The following is an 18,724-nucleotide window of genomic DNA, read 5'->3' on the forward strand; positions in this document are numbered from 1 at the left end:
AATGAGGGGCAACAGACTGACATCTTCTCTCCCTTTCCCACTAAGGTAAGAAACACTGATTTAAACTGTCCCCACATAAATGTGGACCATTAAGCATCCCAAAAGGCCAGAGTAAAAACTTTAAAAAAAAAAAAAAAAAAAACTGGATATTCTTTTCTTAGGCTGACAATCACTATAAGCTGCCTCAAATGTGGAATATGACATAAACACAAATTCTTCTGAGAAAGGATCTGCTGAAAGAAATCTAGTGCTACCATTAATCACAAGTGCCTTTGCACCTTATTTTCTAGGATATATGTAAGAGTCTTGACTTCTTAAAGATGGCTACAATAATGGAAAAAACAGTTCATCAATATTTAGGAGATTTTTTTTTAGAAGCTCTTTAAGATCACAGTCTAAAAATGGATTATATAAATTTAACATAATGTTATAGCAGTTGTTAGAAAAATGCCAGTTTTGGGGTATCATTCTGAATCAGAATACTGGCCAAAAACTATCTCTAGTATGTTAGTTAAGGTGAGATACATCTAAATGCAGGCAATACATTTATATTATACATTAATTTACAAACGAGTAGTTACAGTTTTAACGCTTGTTAACCATACATGAGTGATTCAGCAAATGAAATCTTAAGAAAAGTTAGCGTATCCAGTGTGATGCTATGAATGAAATAAAACTTGTGCAGTGATTTAGGTGCTTTTAATATCTGAGCACAGTAGGCTGAGAGAAGAGAAGACATAAGGCTTTAAGGTTAAGAACCTTAAATATGGACAATAAGGAAAGGAGATAAATAGGAATAGGTCTGAGTAATTTACACATTATTTAATTTTACCCTAAAAGGTTTATCAAGAATTGACCACAGTCTTAAACTCTCAGTCCTCCTGTTTGTTTTGAATTTGCTTAAGCTTTTGAAGCACATGTGAAGCTATACATTTGGGGGGCCAAGTACAAACTAATTGGAAGCATAAGAAAGAAGCATTAGAGGATTATCCATTAGTACTGAACAGATCTCAAAATCTTTAAAGAGGAAATGTTCAAAAGTAACATTTCCATCTCTGAAATCTTAATTCCCTACCAAAATACTAAATTCAAATCTATTCTTGAACAGGAAAACAGTGGGAAAGCCTATTTCCCACTGTTACTAGTTATTAAAGCCTATTGTTGTTAATTAAAACTAGAATTTTAATGCCATCTTACATGGGTTAGATGAAAGGAACATTAAGAACATAACACAGACAACAAGAGATAGATGCCACTGTACAAACAAGGTTCTTCAATGGTTTTAAAGACAGTGTTTTAGTGAGAACCAAAGGTACTAACATTTTCATTTTGAAGCAACAGACTCACATTTTTAGTTTCTCTTCTGCTGTCCTGAATTAACTGTTAAAAGATATGTTAAAACATGCAATTTAACAAGCAAAATTTAAATACCAATGGCTTGAAATTCAAAAAGTGCAGGATAATTTTCTCTTTAAATTACTTTTTTCTGTGGGCACTTTTTATATTGTAAGCAAAAGCATGTCAAGAATATTTTATAAAATATACATTGTTAAATAATTTTAAAATTTATATTACACTAAAATGATCTGACCTTAGCACAAATATCTCATATTTATATTCTTCTATCCAGTGTATTGTTTCCAGAAGATTATGTTGCACCAAACAGCTAGGCATGCAAGTTTAGATTAGGAATCAGAACAGACCTTGCCATCAGCCTCAGCAGAAGCAGCAGGGGAGGGCTCCTGGGAGGCAGGTGCCAAAGCACTTGGAACTTTAGAAGACTAAAATCAAAAAATGCAGGGGGAAAAAAAAAAAATCAAGGATGCCAAAAATGAATTCAGAAACATTCTATAAATGTGAATTTTTCACCTCTGTAACAAAATAGTAAAATAACATGAAAAACGAAAGTAATCATGGGAGATAAAATTGTTTACCCTGCCTATTTCCTGTACCATTGTCACCATTGTGAAGTGTTCTTCAGGTGACTATGTAAGAAAATCCAAAAGCTTTGTTTTTATTTTTGGTATTTGATAAGATTCTTTTCTGGCAAAGAATTCAAAGTAACAAATATTTATACACATATATTAATATATGTAACTATTATAGGTATTATTGGTAATTAAAACCTGTTACGTGCATATTGTTGTCTTCCCGCTCCAAAAATCTTATTATAATAAAGTCATTAGTCATTTCAACTAATTTTACAAAGTTGACACAGTCACTGAGTTTTTTTTAAAAGGGTGGCTTAATGTTTAAAAGCCACCTTTAAACATTTATTCCAGTGAATTCAAACTACTATTATCTTTAAATTACTATTTTAAACTTGCATACCTTTACTCAAACAATTAAATAGTTCCAATGGAGTGTTAAAGAGAGAAGAAAAAATTACTTCTATGACTGAATAATATTCTGAGGCTCACCAGTGCACCTTTGGGTATTTAGGAATATGCTTTAAAAACATTGGTTTTTTACCTTGTCTCGTGATACACCTGAAGGTAATTCTCTTGCTAGCCTGTTTCTCCTTTGTTCCTATAAAACACCAGCAAGCAAAACAGAAGTGATTATCAGAGCACTGAGATACATACCTACTAAAAAATGTAGACTAGCTTACAGATACATCTTCTCACTGTTGGGACTCATGCCATAATTATCATTATTTTAAAATAAATAATAAATCATTTAATCCAATGCTTCTGAATCTTTTTTTCCTGCCCCAACACACCAGAGGGATACAATACTGTGTCAGTAACAGTGGCTTCCTATACCAGGGGTTCTGAAATGAGGGGCAACAGACTGACATCTTCTCTCCCTTTCCCACTAAGGTAAGAAACACTGATTTAAACTGTCCCCACATAAATGTGGAACATTAAGCCTTCAAAATACCATGTAGTATTTGAAGCACACAGATCACAGAAAACTTAGCAAAGCCTTTAAAAATCACTCTAACCTGCACAGTTTTGTGTTAAATTCACACAACTGCTACACACAAAACCATAACTTGAAGAAGTATCTGTGGCTGAGGTTATCCTTAAAAACTGTTCCATTTTCATTTGGGGACAATATGAAGGGAAAGTGAACACAGTGGTGGTATAAAGCCCTTGCCTCTGGAAAGAAACTGACGGGACTGTTGTTTTCATTTTAAGACTTTTGGAACTATTTGGTTTTATTTAACCATTTTCATGTATTTCTTTAATAAAAACAATACCATCTTAATAAAAAGTTACACTAATTCTTAAAAAAAAAAAAAAAACTGTTCCATTTTCTTTATCCAACTACTTCCAAGAAATAAATAGTGTTGACAACTGATAGTCCTTTCTCTAACCTGGCTAATTTAACAGACTGATCAACTAACTGCCCACTGTTCTAATTTGCTAATGTTATCAAAGTAACTACAGTAAAAAGCTAAAGAAACTTAAATTCAAATCAATATGCACCTGCTACATCTAAGTACTATGGTAGGTTCAAGATTATGAAGATATAGAAAGATGTGGATGTTAATAATGGATCTCTCATAGGCTGCATCAAATACAGTAGAAAAGCGTTTAGTTTAAATATAGTCAAAATTGTTCCTAAGTAGAAAGTATTTCATGAATACTCTCAAACTTACAAAAAGGTATATGTTAACGAAGCAGCTTCACGTTTTATGTATAAGGAATTTTTTTTCCAGAAAATTGACATATTTTTCATTTGTTCATGAGAGATTAGCCAGTGGTAAAAAAATATAGATGATAAAAATATATGGATATTAATCTTCAGAATAGAGTTAGCATGTATAAATGTACATTTTGAAGAGTGATACAAAGCAAAAGGCAGGGAATCTAGAGAACAGTAATTCTCGCCCTAGGCTGTTACCAACCAGTTAGGACCTCAGCAGACCTGACTTACTTGCTTTAAGTAGATAGGTTACCAACTCCTTCTAAGCCTTGGTTTTCCAATCTGTTAACATTATCTACCCTCACAGGTGTATGGTAAAGATTAAATGAGAATACCCCCATAAAGTTCTTTGGCACAGTCATTAAAACCAGAGACATACTCACTGTAGAAAAATACTGATCTGAAACCATATCACATATGACCTTGTCAATATAACAAAACTGCTCTAGATACAGATTTCAATGTTAAAAGAACTAAATCCTTAAACTAAGGAAGTGTCTACATGCTAAATTTTTTTTTTTTTTTTTTTTGAGACAGAGTCTCACTCTGTTGCCCAGGCTAGAGTACCATGGCGTCAGCCTAGCTCACAGCAACCTCAAACTCCTGGGCTCAAGCGATCCTACTGCCTCAGCCTCCCAAGTAGCTGGGACTACAGGCATGTGCCACCATGCCCGGCTAATTTTTTCTATATATTTTTTAGTTGTCCAGCTAATTTCTATTTTTAGTAGAGACAGGGTCTCGCTCTTGCCTCAAGCTGGTCTCGAACTCCTGAGCTCAAACAATCCACCCGCCTCGGCCTCCCAGAGTGCTAAGGATTACAGGTGTGAGCCACCGCGCGCCCGGCCTCCTTGGCATATTTCCTGGCATAAAACAGGCACTAATATGGTACATGTCTATTTTATAGTTATCCCATGCTTAATAAGTTTGATATGACTGAATTATAATAGATTTTCTACCTGTGAAAAAGGACAGTTTCAACTGTATTTACCTCTATATTATTGTTCATTAGCCCACAAGCATCAGCAAAGTCTGGATGTTTTGTGTTGATATAAGCCAATTCAATTGCCACTAAGTTATGGACCTAGAAAAAAATAGAGTTAGGCTATCTTCAAAACTATGTCAACCTAATTTTAGTTCCAGAAATTTATACATAAAATTTACTAAACAGACAATACTGAAAAAGTACAGGAAATTCATGCCTAAATAATTACTCAATAATTAGATTCCAACTGATAAATCTTATGCCAAAAATAATTAGTTCTAGCTTTAAATTATTTACATTTCTGCATCTAAAATTGCATTACTAAGGGGGAAAAATGACATTAAGGTAGCTAGAAGTATTTTACTGTTAAGAAAAAAGTTATCTACCTGATACAAATCTAAGTTCCAGGGCTTTATGCAACTTTGCTATTAAAACTTCAGATCATCCACTATTCCATGTCAAAGTTTTAGTTGAGTAACAACAATAAGAAAACAGTTCATAATCAGACATAAGTTAAAGATGTTAACTTTACTTGGGTAAAGGATATATTTTAAAGACCTGAATTAGTGACTGATGAGTGTTACTTATGAAGCACCTAGTTAAAATAATCATATGGGGTTCAAGATCCTAATGGGATAATCAAAAAGAAAAGTTGAAATTAATTTCTCCAGCCCCCTACAGAATTTCTAAGGCTTATAGAGAAAATAAATGTAAATCCTTTACTATGTCCTCTGCACTATCCTGACAAATCTCAGGTATCAGAACACCACTTACAGATTCAGAACTAGGTGAGAGGGGTCTATTCAAATGAAGTTCCAATGATTCGGTGATATCAGTAGGTAGAGTTTGAGATCAGGCTAAGTTCAGTCTTAGACATCTGAATCTGAGGGTTATCCTTGCTAAGGAAACAACCAAGCAGCAGCACTTACATTCTATATTTCCAAGGATGGTTTTGTACTCTTAGTAACCTCCACTGGGGCTCACATCCTGAGCCAAGGACCCAAATGCACTTTTAGTGACCAGAAAGAAAAAGAAAAACAAAAACAAAAAAACAAAAAACCCAGCCAACAATTAGAGGAATAAGGGAATTTTAAATGCTTATCCCATATTTCTGCCAATTTCAGCATTTTTATTACTGTGGATAGCAGCAACTCACAGAATAGTAGCAAGCAACTATATTATAGTTTAGGTCATCAAATAAGCAAGCTGTAGAAATGGCCAGATTACCCTGATGTACTTCATAAAGTAAAAGCATGCTGTAAAGCCTCAGTTTACCGAAGCTGAAGATAGAACTAATTTTCCATTAAGATCAGTATACTATATAACATACCAAAATTATTCACAACCCTTAAGGGAGTTATTGTTAACAATAACTCCAATCTCATGAAAACCTGTTGTTGCAGGCTAACAATGATTAAAATATGAAGAAAAATATACTTTATAGCAGAATTACTGAAAATTTTCCTTTAAAATAAGACTGAAACTCACTTTGGTCCTCCCAATACACTGGGAAACATTATGCCTAAACTCTAAGGTAATCATATAATGCTGTATAAAAAAGCAGCCAACCAAAAATTTAAACTTTTACTAACAGTGATTACAATGATGATTTGTGACACAGTAGCTCACCATTTCATTTGTAACAGGCAACCTTTTACGAAGAAGACAAGTCACTACTTCAACTATGGCATCATGGAGTTTAGGAAACCGTAACAATTCCTATAAATGATGAAGGAAAGAAAAATGTCAATTTATTTCACTTAATCATGACTGAAATTCTGAATTAGCTTTGGAAGTTTCATTTAGGAGTACTATCTCAAATCACTTTTAGTGAGGGAACTGGAGGTTTTAACTTTTAGCCCATCTTACCCATTTTCTCCCACCCTATGCAACCGCCTCATGTCCTTTACTAGTGAATCTGAAGTTTGCAGTTACATTTCTCTCAGTTACCTGTGTACTGTAGTTGCTACAGTGCTGAATGATCCTTTGCATTTCCTCATGAACCAGTTCCACACAACGAAGGCTGGGCTCTTCTAGACGTTTAATTTGCCGCTTGACCAGTAACTCAAATGAAACCTCAGGCACAAACAAAGCAGGACGAGGACCCTGAAAAAATAAAACTTAGAGCTCTTATTGTAGGTACATGTAATTTCAGTTCTTTCCAAAGGTTAAAACATAATTTCATAAAAAGTGCTTAATTTCAAGTATGAGAGCAAAATAACAAAGTTTACAATTAATTTAAAAAGATATATGGGTAAAAAAATGAAGCTTTAACCTCCCATTTTTAAAAAGTACAAAAGTTAAGCATACTCACAGTAGCATTTCTAATGGCAGTCAAAATGTCAATAGTGTTAAGGCCACCAAGTGGGTCAACAGATTCTAAGGTTCGCCCAAAAGTCTCATGGAAAATATAACAAATTCTAGCACCACCACATCTGAAAGGCAAAGAAGTGTATGGTTTCTAGCATTACTAAAAGGGAATGAAGCTAAAAGTTAGAAGTCTTTCTATTAGCTTTAAGCTCATCTCATTTCCTGAGAAAACTTCAGATAAACACATTTAGTCCATTCACATTTCCATGTGTTCTCAACTAGGAGTCATTTCTTGAAAGGTACAAGTATATACTTGCATATATAGTAACTGTTGTGACATAAAACATCAGTTAACTAAGAATTGCTAAACACCTTTTCTCTGTTCTAGTTTTCTTTGACTATGAGCTCAAGGACAGGAAAGAGTGCCTTATTCATTTCTGTTGATTAACAATCTAAAGTAGAGGTCAGCAAACTTTCTCTGTAAAGAGCCAGATAGTAAATATTTTAGGCGTTGCAGGCCATACGGTCCCTGTTGTAACTATTCAACAAAAGTAGCCGTAGACAATAAGTAAACAAATAAGCACAGCTGTGTTCCAATAAAACTTATGCATACTGAATTTTATATTTTATATAATTTTCATGTTATGAAATACTCTTTTTTGAATTTTTTTCATTTTTACATTTACAATGTAAAAATTTACATTGATTTACAATGTAAAAATCATTCTTAACTGGTGGGCTGTCATCTACCTGCTTTAGACAAAACTGAATCTCTTGACCTATGTACTGAGCACCTTGTGTTTCCTATTTTGTTTAATAACTAAAAACCCTAGTGTTATCTTTTGTTTTATTCAAGTCCAGTTGAATTCTACAAATATCTTTATGATGTCACCCCAAATCATCCCTTCCTCTCTATTTTTACCACCACTATCCAAAACTTTTTTATAGTAGTTCAGACAAAAGGTACTAGTCCAACATTATGCTAACTGAAGTAAGCACAAAGGACAAATATTGTATGATTCCACTTACATGAAATATCTAGAATAGGCAAATTCATAGAGACAAAGTAAATTACAGGTTACTGGGTCTAGGGGAGAGAGGCATGGGGAATAACTGCTTAATAGGTACAGAGTTTCTGTTGAGGTGGTAAAAATTTTGGATACAGATACTAGTGATGGTTGTACAAACTGTGAATGTAATTAATGCCACTAAATTGTGCACTTAAATATGGCTAAAATTACCAGTAATTGGTCTACCTCCAACCTTTCCCTTCTCTAAATAACTGTGAAGTTCTCCCCATCCCTGAAGAAATGTAAATGGTCTCTCCTCAATGTCCTAAAAGCTTGATTAGGTAGACACAGATAGTTAATTTATTAACTATTTATAAAACGGTCCACGTATGTTATATGCACTTTTCTGGATATTATATTTAACAATAAGAAGTGTTCATATAAAACAATTATACTTTTGCCACCTAATCATGCCTCATATTACCTTGACTTACTTTACCCACTAAACTCCTTAAAGGCCCATTGTAGTAATCTTTATTTCCCTCAATATGCCATATATATAATAATGATTCAATAATTAGTCTGTTAAATACTCTCTCTATGGAGTTAACTCATATGAAAGACCACCTGGGTCACGCTAAGGTACATTGAACTACACACACACACACACACACAAAATGAGTTCACGTAAAATTGGCAAAATCTGAATAAGCACTATGGATTGTACCAATATCCATTTTCTCATTTTGTTATTGTACTACAATTGTTACACAAGATGTCAGTATTGGGAGAGGTGGGCTGGAGGGTGCACAGGACCTCTCTGTACATTTCTTTGCAACTTCCTATTAGTCTATAATTATTTCCAAAAAAAGTTTTTTTTAAAAAATGAAGGTGTAGAGAAATAGACATCATGCTAGTAGTAAAAGAGTACAAAATGCAAATAGTATGCAATATGTAATGAAAGACTTTGAGCATGTTATACCTTTTAATCTAGTAATTCTATTTCTAGGAATTTATCATCAGAGTAATACAATGCCCAGAGATAGGTGCAACATACAACACCATTTATATAGGTGTATTATACAGGTGTATTGAAAACAAACTGTCCAATAGTAGGGGGACTGGTTTAACCAATGAGAATATACCTAAAAAGTAAAATACTATGCTAATATTCAGAATGACAATGTAATGTATAACATTAGATAGAAAGTTATTTGTGACATGTTAAAAAAGTGATTCCAAAATAGTAAGTATAGCATCTGATTTATAAGATGTATATAATACAGGCATTTATGTTTTATAGATGCACAGAAAAATGTTTAGGTCAATGCCAAACTTCAGAAATTATGTGTAATAGGCATTTATATGTTTTACAGATGCAGAGAAAAATGTCTAGGTCAATGCTAACCTTTTTTTTTGTTTGTTTGAGACAGGGTCTCAATATGTAGCCCAGGCTGGCCTCAAACTCCTAGGCTCAAGGGATCCTCCTGCCTCAGCTTCCTAAGTAGCTGGGACTACAGGCACGCACCACTGGTACAATCCTGGGCTTATGTTTTATTTCTACTCATCTGCATTTTCTTACGTTTCATGAACAATTATATTGTGGATATTAAAGAAATAACATTTTTTAGAATTAAGAAATATTTTTAAATGCTTATCAATTAAAATAGTTTTTAAAGTATCTGAAATTTTTACTGTGCTTTATACATAGTTTATAAAGCATTTTTACATACATACCAGACATCATCCTATCATTTCTACAAAATGATGTTCCTGTTTCATAGATAATAAATCACAATCAGATAATCTCAGCTAAAGTTACTTTAATAAATGATAAAATGACCTAGCAATCCAGGAAACCAAATCTACAGAAAAGTAATTTCTTACTTACAGCTCTGAAGTTTCAATATATTTAGCAGTTCCTTCAATAGTGTTACAATATTCTGTAGCAAATTTGGTGATAAGCTGGAGTAAAGTAGCACTTTTATCATCCACAGGTTCACCATAGCTATTTAGAAGAGACTGATACTGAGCAGCTAGAACATTTATTCTTGTTTTCAACTCTGGTAAGCAATCTCTGATGTGATGCATCAGTAACCTAACAAGATAGAAAGGAAGGATTTTAAAGTAAAATTGTATACTCTGAAGCCCCAAACAAGTCAAATTTTTAACATGCAAATAATAGGGGAAACCTGTCAATGAATTTGTCTTGGCAGGTATGATACCATGAAATATATATTTGGTCTTTGTCTCCATTTCCTGGCACTCAGCTCCTAAATTCCTTGGAATCTCCAGAGTGATGAGTGTCTTTGGATGCTAATGAGATGACTGGTAGCTCGGGTCCCCAAGATAGCTATAGGATAGGGCCTGGTCACCAGAATGACTAAGTCATGATTAAAAGGTTGGGGCTTTTAGCCCTACCCTCCAAACTCCGGGGATGAGAGACAGGCTGAAGGTTGAGCTGATCACCAATGGCCAGTGACCAAATCAATCATGCCTATGTAATGAAGCTTCCATAAAAACTCAAAAGGACAGAGTTGTGAAGCTTCCCAACAGCAAAACACATGGAGGTTCCTGGTGGATGGCATGCCAAGGGAGGGCATGAAAGCTTCAAGCCCCTTCCCACATGCCTTGCCCTGTGCATTTCTTCATCTGGCTGTTCTTCTGTATCCTTTGTAATATCCTTTATAATAAATGATCACACATAAGTAAAGTGTTTCCTTGCGTTCTGTGAGCCACTCTAAGAAATTTATTGAACCTGAGCAGGAGGTCATGGAAACCCCAAATTATAGCCAGTTGGTCAGAAGCACAAGCTACAACCCATGTCTGTGACTGGCCTCTGAAGTGAAGGGCAGTCTTGTGGGACTGAGCCCTCAACTGGTGGGATCTGACGCTCTCTGCAGGTAAATGGTGTTAGAACTGAATTGAATTAGAGGACATCTAGTTAGAATCCACTGAAGAATTGCTTGCTTGGTGTATGGGAGAAAAAAATCCCCATCTGACATCTGGTATCAGAAGCATTCTGTGCCATACTGAGTGACTGACTGCGTGAGAATAGGAAAGAAATACTTTGGTTGGTTTTTCCTAAATTATAAGAGCAGAAAATAATGCAATCTTAGAGGTAAATACTTAGTCTGAAAAAAATGACATGAAGGAACCAGTTTTGGTCAATGCTTTTTAAATTTGCTTTCAACCCATCAATTGTAACAAATGCCAAAGAACCAAATATAAAATTAAAAAATGCAAATTATTTTTAAATTATTGCAACTACCACAAAGAAACTAAGTCACTCAATCCTATATAATTTTGGTCTCATTGACATCTTTTACAATGGGTATCCAGCACAGTGAAAAATCAATCTTACTAAGAGCCAAGTCTATCGGTCTTTAATTTAGAGAATAAGATAAAAATAAGAGAAGATGGCTTTCACTTCAGTCTTTTATACATCTTCTAGAAAGGAATTCTAGTCCCTATTCCATCAATGGCTATTCAGAATTCAAGTATATAATTTAAATCATTTCTACTATGAATAGGAATAGAAGACATTCTAAATTAAGAATAGATCATGTGAAAATAATAAATTTTAATTCAGTTCCTGAAATCCAAAGTGGAAATGAAGTCATCTGCCATCTAGTTCTACCCTCAAATTGACTGTCAAAAATTTCATAATTAAAACATTTTAAAATTCACTTGAGCATTCATTCTAGTCTACATGATGATTTAATGTCAACCACTCCAATAAAAATAGAGACATCTACTTTACAAGAACTTATTAATATTATGCTATGTTCTTGTATACTATACAAAAAACAAAAGTGAAACAATAAGTATAAGGAACAGTATGAAAAGGTAAGGAACTAAAAATGAAAGATCTCAGACAGCTATTGGTAAAACAAAACCATTTCATTTCTATAGGGTAAAAAAATTTTACCTGTTTAGAGTCCTAGCAAGATACTTTGTTCCATTTCTATTGGCCAGAGATGGATATTTCTTTTGAAGAAATGCATATTCATCACGGATTGAATCAGCTACACTCTTCTTATTGTTAATATCTAGCTGGCTCCTAAAGTTGAAAAATAATAAAACTATTCAGTTAATTGTTGTCCTCTCCCTACCTTAGATGATAACACGGATGGTGGTGATGATAGCCTAAAATTTATGATGATGATAGCACTAGGCATTGTTCCCTAATACCTAACACGGACTATTTTATTTGATTCTCTCAATAATTCTATGTGATAGGCATTATTATCCCATTTTATAGCAAGGAACTGAAGCTCAGAAAGATTAATTAACTCACCCAAGGTAACATGTTAAGTGGCAAGCCAAGATTTGAACCATGTGACTTATAAGTAATTAATGCCTGAATAGTTTAAGCCTCATTAGTACCATTAACTATAGACAAAAGCAGTACTTTTTTTTTTTTTTTTTGAGACAGAGTCTCACTGTGTTGCCCGGGCTAGAGTGCCATGTGGCATCATCCTAGCTCACAGCAACCTCAAACTCCTGGGCTCAAGCTACCCTCCTGCCTCAGCCTCCCAAGTAGCTGGGACTACAGGCATGCGCCACCATGCCCGGCTAATTTTTTTCTATATATTTTTAGTTGTCCAATTAATTTCTTTCTAATTTTAGTAGAGACGGGGTCTCGCTCTTGCTCAGGCTGGTCTCGAACTCCTGAGCTCAAACAATCCGCCCGCCTCGGCCTCCCAGAGAGCTAGGATTATAGGCGTGAGCCACCGCGCTTGGCCAAAAGCAGTACTCTTAAGTAACACCTATACACAGGTGCAAAAATATATAAGTGTATCTTAATCAATTATATATTTTATCTATGGGCAGGCAACTAATTTCTACCAAAAATAAAGTTAACTTGAAGAGCAATCACTTACAAATACAATAATGTTACACCACCTGCTTGCCTGAAAAGGGAGAGAGTTGGAATTGGGGGAAAAAAGGAGGAGGAGGATGGAAGGGCCTTATCAATAGAAGCAGACAGCTGAAATGGATCTTAGGTATCACATAGTAAAACATTTTCGTTTTAAAAAGCTTGAGACCCAAAGATGTTAGGTGTCATTTATAACCCACATTGCATCTGGAAGAATTGGGACTGGAACCCAGCTCTTGTGATAATTTCAATGTTTCCTATCACATAAAGGCTTTGGACTAAGAGAGATCTTCCTTTGAATCCAGCTCTACCTTTGACTAGTTACGTCACTTTGGTAAATGAATAACCAGAGTTTTCTGATTATAATATAGACATCACCACCTACCTCAGATTCCAAGAGATACAAGAGAGATCTTCCTTTGAATCCAGCTCTACCTTTGACTAGTAATGTGACTTTGGTAAATGAATAACCAGAGTTTTCTGATTATAATATAGACATCACCACCTACCTCAGATTCCAAGAGATACTGTTTGCAAATTGCTCACAATAGAGTGTCTAAAACATAATTAGACATTCAATAATAGTTTCCTTTCCCCAACTTTTAATACCAACTATTTATAATTAGGATACCTTTAATAAAATTTCTCTAAGTCACATCCTGGCAATTAAACGGAATCACTAATGCTGAGAGACAAACCAATCTATTAAAATCCTACCACCTTAAACTCTTTCTTGAGTGGGTACAAATTAGATAATACTTTTTTTTCCTTACCCAGTGCCGCCTAATACATAGCTTAATATAACAGGCAAGAATTCATAAAGCCTGGCTATTATCTTCCATTTTGTGACACTGCTATTAATAATTTTAGAAACATTTTCCATTAAAAATGTCTATGGGGCCGGGCGTGGTGGCTCACGCCTGTAATCCTAGCACTCTGGGAGGCCAAGGCGGGCGGATTGTTTGAGCTCAGGAGTTCGAAACCAGCCTGAGCAAGAGCAAGACCCCTTCTCTACTAAAAATGGAAAGAAATTAATCGGACAACTAAAAATATACAGAAAAAAATTAGCGGGGCATGGTGGCGCATGCCTGTAGTCCCAGCTCCTCGGGAGGCTGAGGCAGAAAGATCACTTGAGCCCAGGAGTTTGAGGTTGTTGTGAGCTAGGCTGACACCACAGCACTCACTCTAGCCCTGGCAAAAGAGTGAGACTCTGTCTCAAAAAAAAAAAAAAAAAATGTCTATGGGAGGCTTTAGTGAATCTCTTTTCTTCCTTTAGAGCAATGGATTCTTTAGCAATACCAAGATTATTATAAAAGGTAGAAAAATAGGACATCACCTTTCAGACATTTGAGAAATTCAGACTTGCTTTGAAATGAGAATGCCACAATTCTTATCCCATTCTTGATTGCTAACCTGTTAACTACTCCAATTATTCCAAGTTTGACTGGAATAACTCTTCCCATCAATACATCCATGGCATCAGTACCCGCATCCATGAGATCAAGTTTAGTGATTACAGCCAGGGTTCTGCGACCTGATAAATGCAAAAAAAAAGAACAAAAAACAACCCATTAAATAAAGCCATTAAGTATTAATAAAGAAAAATCCTCATCTATAGTAATCCTATCTAACATTACCTCTGTGATCATTTTAATAATACTTTTCTTTTTTTTTTTGTGGAGACAGGGTCTTGCTGTGTTGCTCAGGATGGTCTTGAACTCTGGCTTCAAGTGATTCTCTGCCTTGGGTTCCCAAAGTGCTAGGATTACAGGTGTGAACCACTACACTCAGCCTGATAATGTTTCTCTTAACCTTCATTTACAAGTACTTTTCAAAAAATAATTTTAAACATTGTATACAATTCTTTAAATTTTTTTCACATGTAATTTTTTTATTAGCTCTTAGGGCTATTGAATACGCTTTTTAAAAAATTTTGTTTTAAATTTGCTCTTTTTTGGTGTATAGTCCTAGGAGTTTTGACAAATACAAAGAGATATGTTGCTACCACCTTAAGACATTGTCTCCCCAAATTTTCCTACACTAATCTAATCAACCCTGTTTGCCATTCCTAGTTTTGCATTTTCTAGAGTGTTATTTAAATAGAATCATACAGTACATAGCCTTTCCAGTCCAGCTTCTTTCATTTAGCATAGTGCATTTGAGAGTCATCCATGTTGCTGATGACTATCAATAGTTCATTTTTTTACTGCTGAGTAGTGTCCCATTGTATGGAACATACGTTCAGTTATTCGTTCCCCATTTGAGAAATATTTGAGTTGTTTCAAGTTTTTTGGAAATTGTGAATAAAGCTGCTATAGATATTTGCATATAATTTTTTATATGAACATAGATTCTCATTTAACATGAGTAAATACCTAGGAGTGGGATTGCTGATTTAACTTTGTAAGAAACTGCCAAATTGTTTTCCCAAAGTGGCTAATACCATTCCCATCAGCAATATATGAGAGTTCCAGCTGCTCTGCATAGTGCATAATTTTACCTACGGTATTTTTCAACTATAAGCATTTTTCTACATTGCTCCAAATCTACAAAATCCTTTTTATTTCATATTTTATTATTTTAATTTACTTAATCATTCCTACTGCTGGCCATACTAAGTTGTTTAATTTTTGATACTATAAATAATACTGGGTTGGATTATTTTCTTACTAAGTATGACTAGATTAAGATTAGTAGATCAAAAGTATGACCATGTTTATGGCTGAAGGGTCAGTTTAAAATAGACCTAATACATATAAACTGCATTAACAGTTTACTTTAAATAAAAAAATTTAAATCCTCAGATATTTAATCTAACTGAAATGAACATTAATTACTCATGTAGTAAAACAGCTTCTTATTTTTATAAGTAACGTTTTAGTTACTTTATGCGGCAAAGCATACATTTATTAGCAGCAATAATAACCACTCTCTTATAAGCTAGCATTTTATATATACTAAGAGATGCACATATCATGAGTTAGATATCAGTGATTCAAAAGTATAAACTAATCCTTGGGGTTGTGAATGCTTCATAAAAGGATTTTTACCTTTATTTCTAAGAATCCCCTGTGCCTTGAGCATGTCTAAATATTTTCTATCTCTGCAGAGTACAGATGCCATAATTCTCCACTGTACACTAATAATCCACAGTGATTCATCTACTGTGAGAGTCATCTGCCCTTTTTTTTTTCTTTTTATTTTAAAGAGAGTCTATGTAGTGCAGGCTGGCCTCAAACTCCTGGGATCAATAAATGGTCGTTTCTCAGCCTTCTGAGTATTTAGGAATATAGGCTTGAGCCACTGCACCTGGCTATTTTTTTTTTTTTAATTTTATTTTGCAAAGACGGGGTCTTGCTATGTTGCCCAGGTTGGTCTCAAACTCCTGGCCTCAAATGATCCCCCCTCAGCCTCCCAAAGGGCTGGGATTACAGGTGTGAACCACAGCAGGCACAGCCTGTTTTTTTTTTCTTAAAAGTCAGCCATTCAGACACCTAAATCAGGCCAGCACTATGGCTCACGCCTGTAATCCTAGCACTCTGGGAGGCAGAGGTGGGAGGATCCCTTGTGCTCAAGAGTTCGAGACCAGCCTGAGCAAGAGCAAGACCCCATCTCTATGAAAATGTAAAAAATTAGCCGGGTGTGGTGGCACGTTCCTGTAGTCCCAGCTACTCGGGAGGCTGAGGCAGGCCCTGGAGGATCACTTGAGCCCAGGAGTTTGAGGTTGCTGTGAACCAGGCTGACGCCACAGCTCTCTAGCCCGGGCAACAGAGTGAGAGTCTGTCAAAAAGAGGAGAGGAGAAGAGGAAAATAAGCAACCCTTTTTGTAAAGCCATTTTATTATTTTTAAATCATTACGTAACTATTAAAAATACTGTCATGTGAAATATTTTTACCTAGCCTGCACAGCAATTTAATAACTTTTATTTCCATCAGAATTTCTATTTAAAATTATCAGCAAAATAAGAAAGCATTATTTTTAAATTTTTATTAACAATGGGAAATATTCCTTTTAAAAGTAAAAATTCTTCCTTGAGGTTAGATTTACCATTGTAAATCAAGTATCTCATTAAACATTAACATCTGTCCTTACCATCTGGATCTACTTCTCTTGAAATTTTAAGTGCCTCTGATGTTGCCATGTCTGTATTAGCAGCAGTGACAGCGAGGATAATGGAATTTGGATTACTGATGAACCGAAGAATGAGCTCTCTGATTTGAAGCTCAATATCCTTAGGTTGATCACCTACAGGCACCTAAACCAAACAGAGATGAGCAAGGAACTAATAATAAAAATCAACTCAGCTTTTTTTCTTCCCATATTTAATCCATAGCATATAGATATTTCTCCATTTACAAACAGTTAAAATAAAGATATTAACAATATACTATAGCGGTATTTACGAATTTGGTAGTACGTGAAGTCTCAAATATAACTTGCAAATATCAAAAGTTTACTTTTGCGTAAAAATTTACTTAACACAATCCCATGTTAAGGATTGTGCAATGTTAATTGCCTAGATACAAATTCATTTATTCAATTATCAAGTGTTTATTGGCAGTTTACTATATTTCAGGCACTCTTCTGAACCTGATTTCAGGTCATGACAGATTATGTAACAGTTGTGAATTTTAAAAAGACCAAAATTCCTGCCATCACAGAGCTTATGTTTTAATGATGAGAGGCAGATAATATACATATATAGTATCCAGGCAGTGGTAAGGGCTGTGATAAAATAAAGCACAACAATAGGCTAGGGAATGATTAGAGAGGGTTGTGATTTTAAATTATTATTTTTAATTAGATGATATTTTTAAATAGAGTAATCAGGGAAGATCTCACTGAGACAACTGACATTTGAGAGAATGAGCAGAAATTAAGGGCAATAAGGGAGAGATATATACAGATATCTGGAGGAAGAACATTCCAAGCAGAGTGAACAATAAGAGCAAGGGGCTAAAGCAGAAGGAGTTAGAAGGATAATAAGGACCCATCAAGTAGACACTTTAGAATTCTGTAAGGATGGAGGCTTTTATTCTCAGTGAAATGGGAGAGGTTTTGAGCCAAGGAATGATACAATTTAAATTTTCACTTTAATAGCATCACTCTAGCTGCTAAGACAAGATAATGAAGAAGGCCTGTTACTTATCCTATTATTTATTATTATTGCAGTAATCCAGGTGAGATGACAGTGGGTAGATCAGGATAAAAGCTATGAAACTGTAACACATGATAGAGTTCTGGATATACTATAAAGGTAAGGAGAGACAAAAGGATTTGCTGACAGGAAGTGGGAATTGTGAAGGGTGACTACAGACTTTTTGGCTAAGCAACTGGTAGAATGGAGTTGCCACTTATTAAGAAGGGGGAAGACTATAGAAGGCTCAAACCTAATTGAGGGACAGGTTAGGAATTTGGTATTAGACATATCAAGATGAAATGCCTGTTACACACTTAAGTGTATATGTGAAATAGACAGTTGGGTATACAAGACTAGAGATATTTTAATGCCATCAGCATACAGACACTAATGTATTTAAAGCCGTAAAATCTGATGAAAACATCAAGTGTGCCTAGAGAAGATAAGAGGTCCACAAACTGAACTCTGGGGCACTTACTGTTTAGACATTGGGGAGATGAGAAGAAACAGCAAAAGAGACTCAAAAGGAGTGGCCAGTGAGACTGGAGATAAACCTAGAGTGTGGTATCCTGGAAGCTAAGTAAAGAAAGTGTTTCAAGGAAAAGAGCTAAACAATATGAAATGCTACTGATAGATTGTGATTGCACAAAGAAGCTGATTATTCTCATATGGGATGTCAAGGAAGAACCACATTTGTTCAAGTGAACACAACATGACCAAATCCACAATGAGTTAACAACTGTTC

The 18,724-nt window shown here is 34.9% G+C and overlaps 1 protein-coding gene across 5 annotated transcripts in view; it reads right to left on the reverse strand.

Annotated features, from left to right (window-relative positions):
• The window catches only part of DNM1L (dynamin 1-like), a 46,955-nt gene that overhangs the window by 3,043 nt on the left and 25,188 nt on the right, over positions 1 to 18,724 (reverse strand). The window contains exons 6-16 of one of the 5 annotated variants that reach the window (XM_012641009.1): positions 16,932 to 17,094; positions 14,252 to 14,372; positions 11,888 to 12,019; positions 9,848 to 10,054; positions 6,951 to 7,071; positions 6,587 to 6,742; positions 6,266 to 6,355; positions 4,643 to 4,735; positions 2,473 to 2,529; positions 1,704 to 1,781; positions 1,348 to 1,380 (exon numbers count right to left, since the gene is read on the reverse strand). In XM_012641009.1, coding sequence (XP_012496463.1) covers positions 1,348 to 1,380; positions 1,704 to 1,781; positions 2,473 to 2,529; positions 4,643 to 4,735; positions 6,266 to 6,355; positions 6,587 to 6,742; positions 6,951 to 7,071; positions 9,848 to 10,054; positions 11,888 to 12,019; positions 14,252 to 14,372; positions 16,932 to 17,094 — 1,251 coding nt within the window. Of the gene's footprint in view, positions 1 to 1,320; positions 1,381 to 1,703; positions 1,782 to 2,472; positions 2,530 to 4,642; positions 4,736 to 6,265; positions 6,356 to 6,586; positions 6,743 to 6,950; positions 7,072 to 9,847; positions 10,055 to 11,887; positions 12,020 to 14,251; positions 14,373 to 16,931; positions 17,095 to 18,724 lie in introns of all 5 variants that reach the window. The other 4 variants (XM_012641008.1, XM_012641011.1, XM_012641010.1 and 1 more) reach the window with 4 other exon arrangements.

Source organism: Propithecus coquereli, unplaced genomic scaffold (assembly GCF_000956105.1).
Source record: "Propithecus coquereli isolate 6110/MARCELLA unplaced genomic scaffold, Pcoq_1.0 Scaffold16, whole genome shotgun sequence".
NCBI classification, from domain to species: domain Eukaryota; kingdom Metazoa; phylum Chordata; class Mammalia; order Primates; family Indriidae; genus Propithecus; species Propithecus coquereli.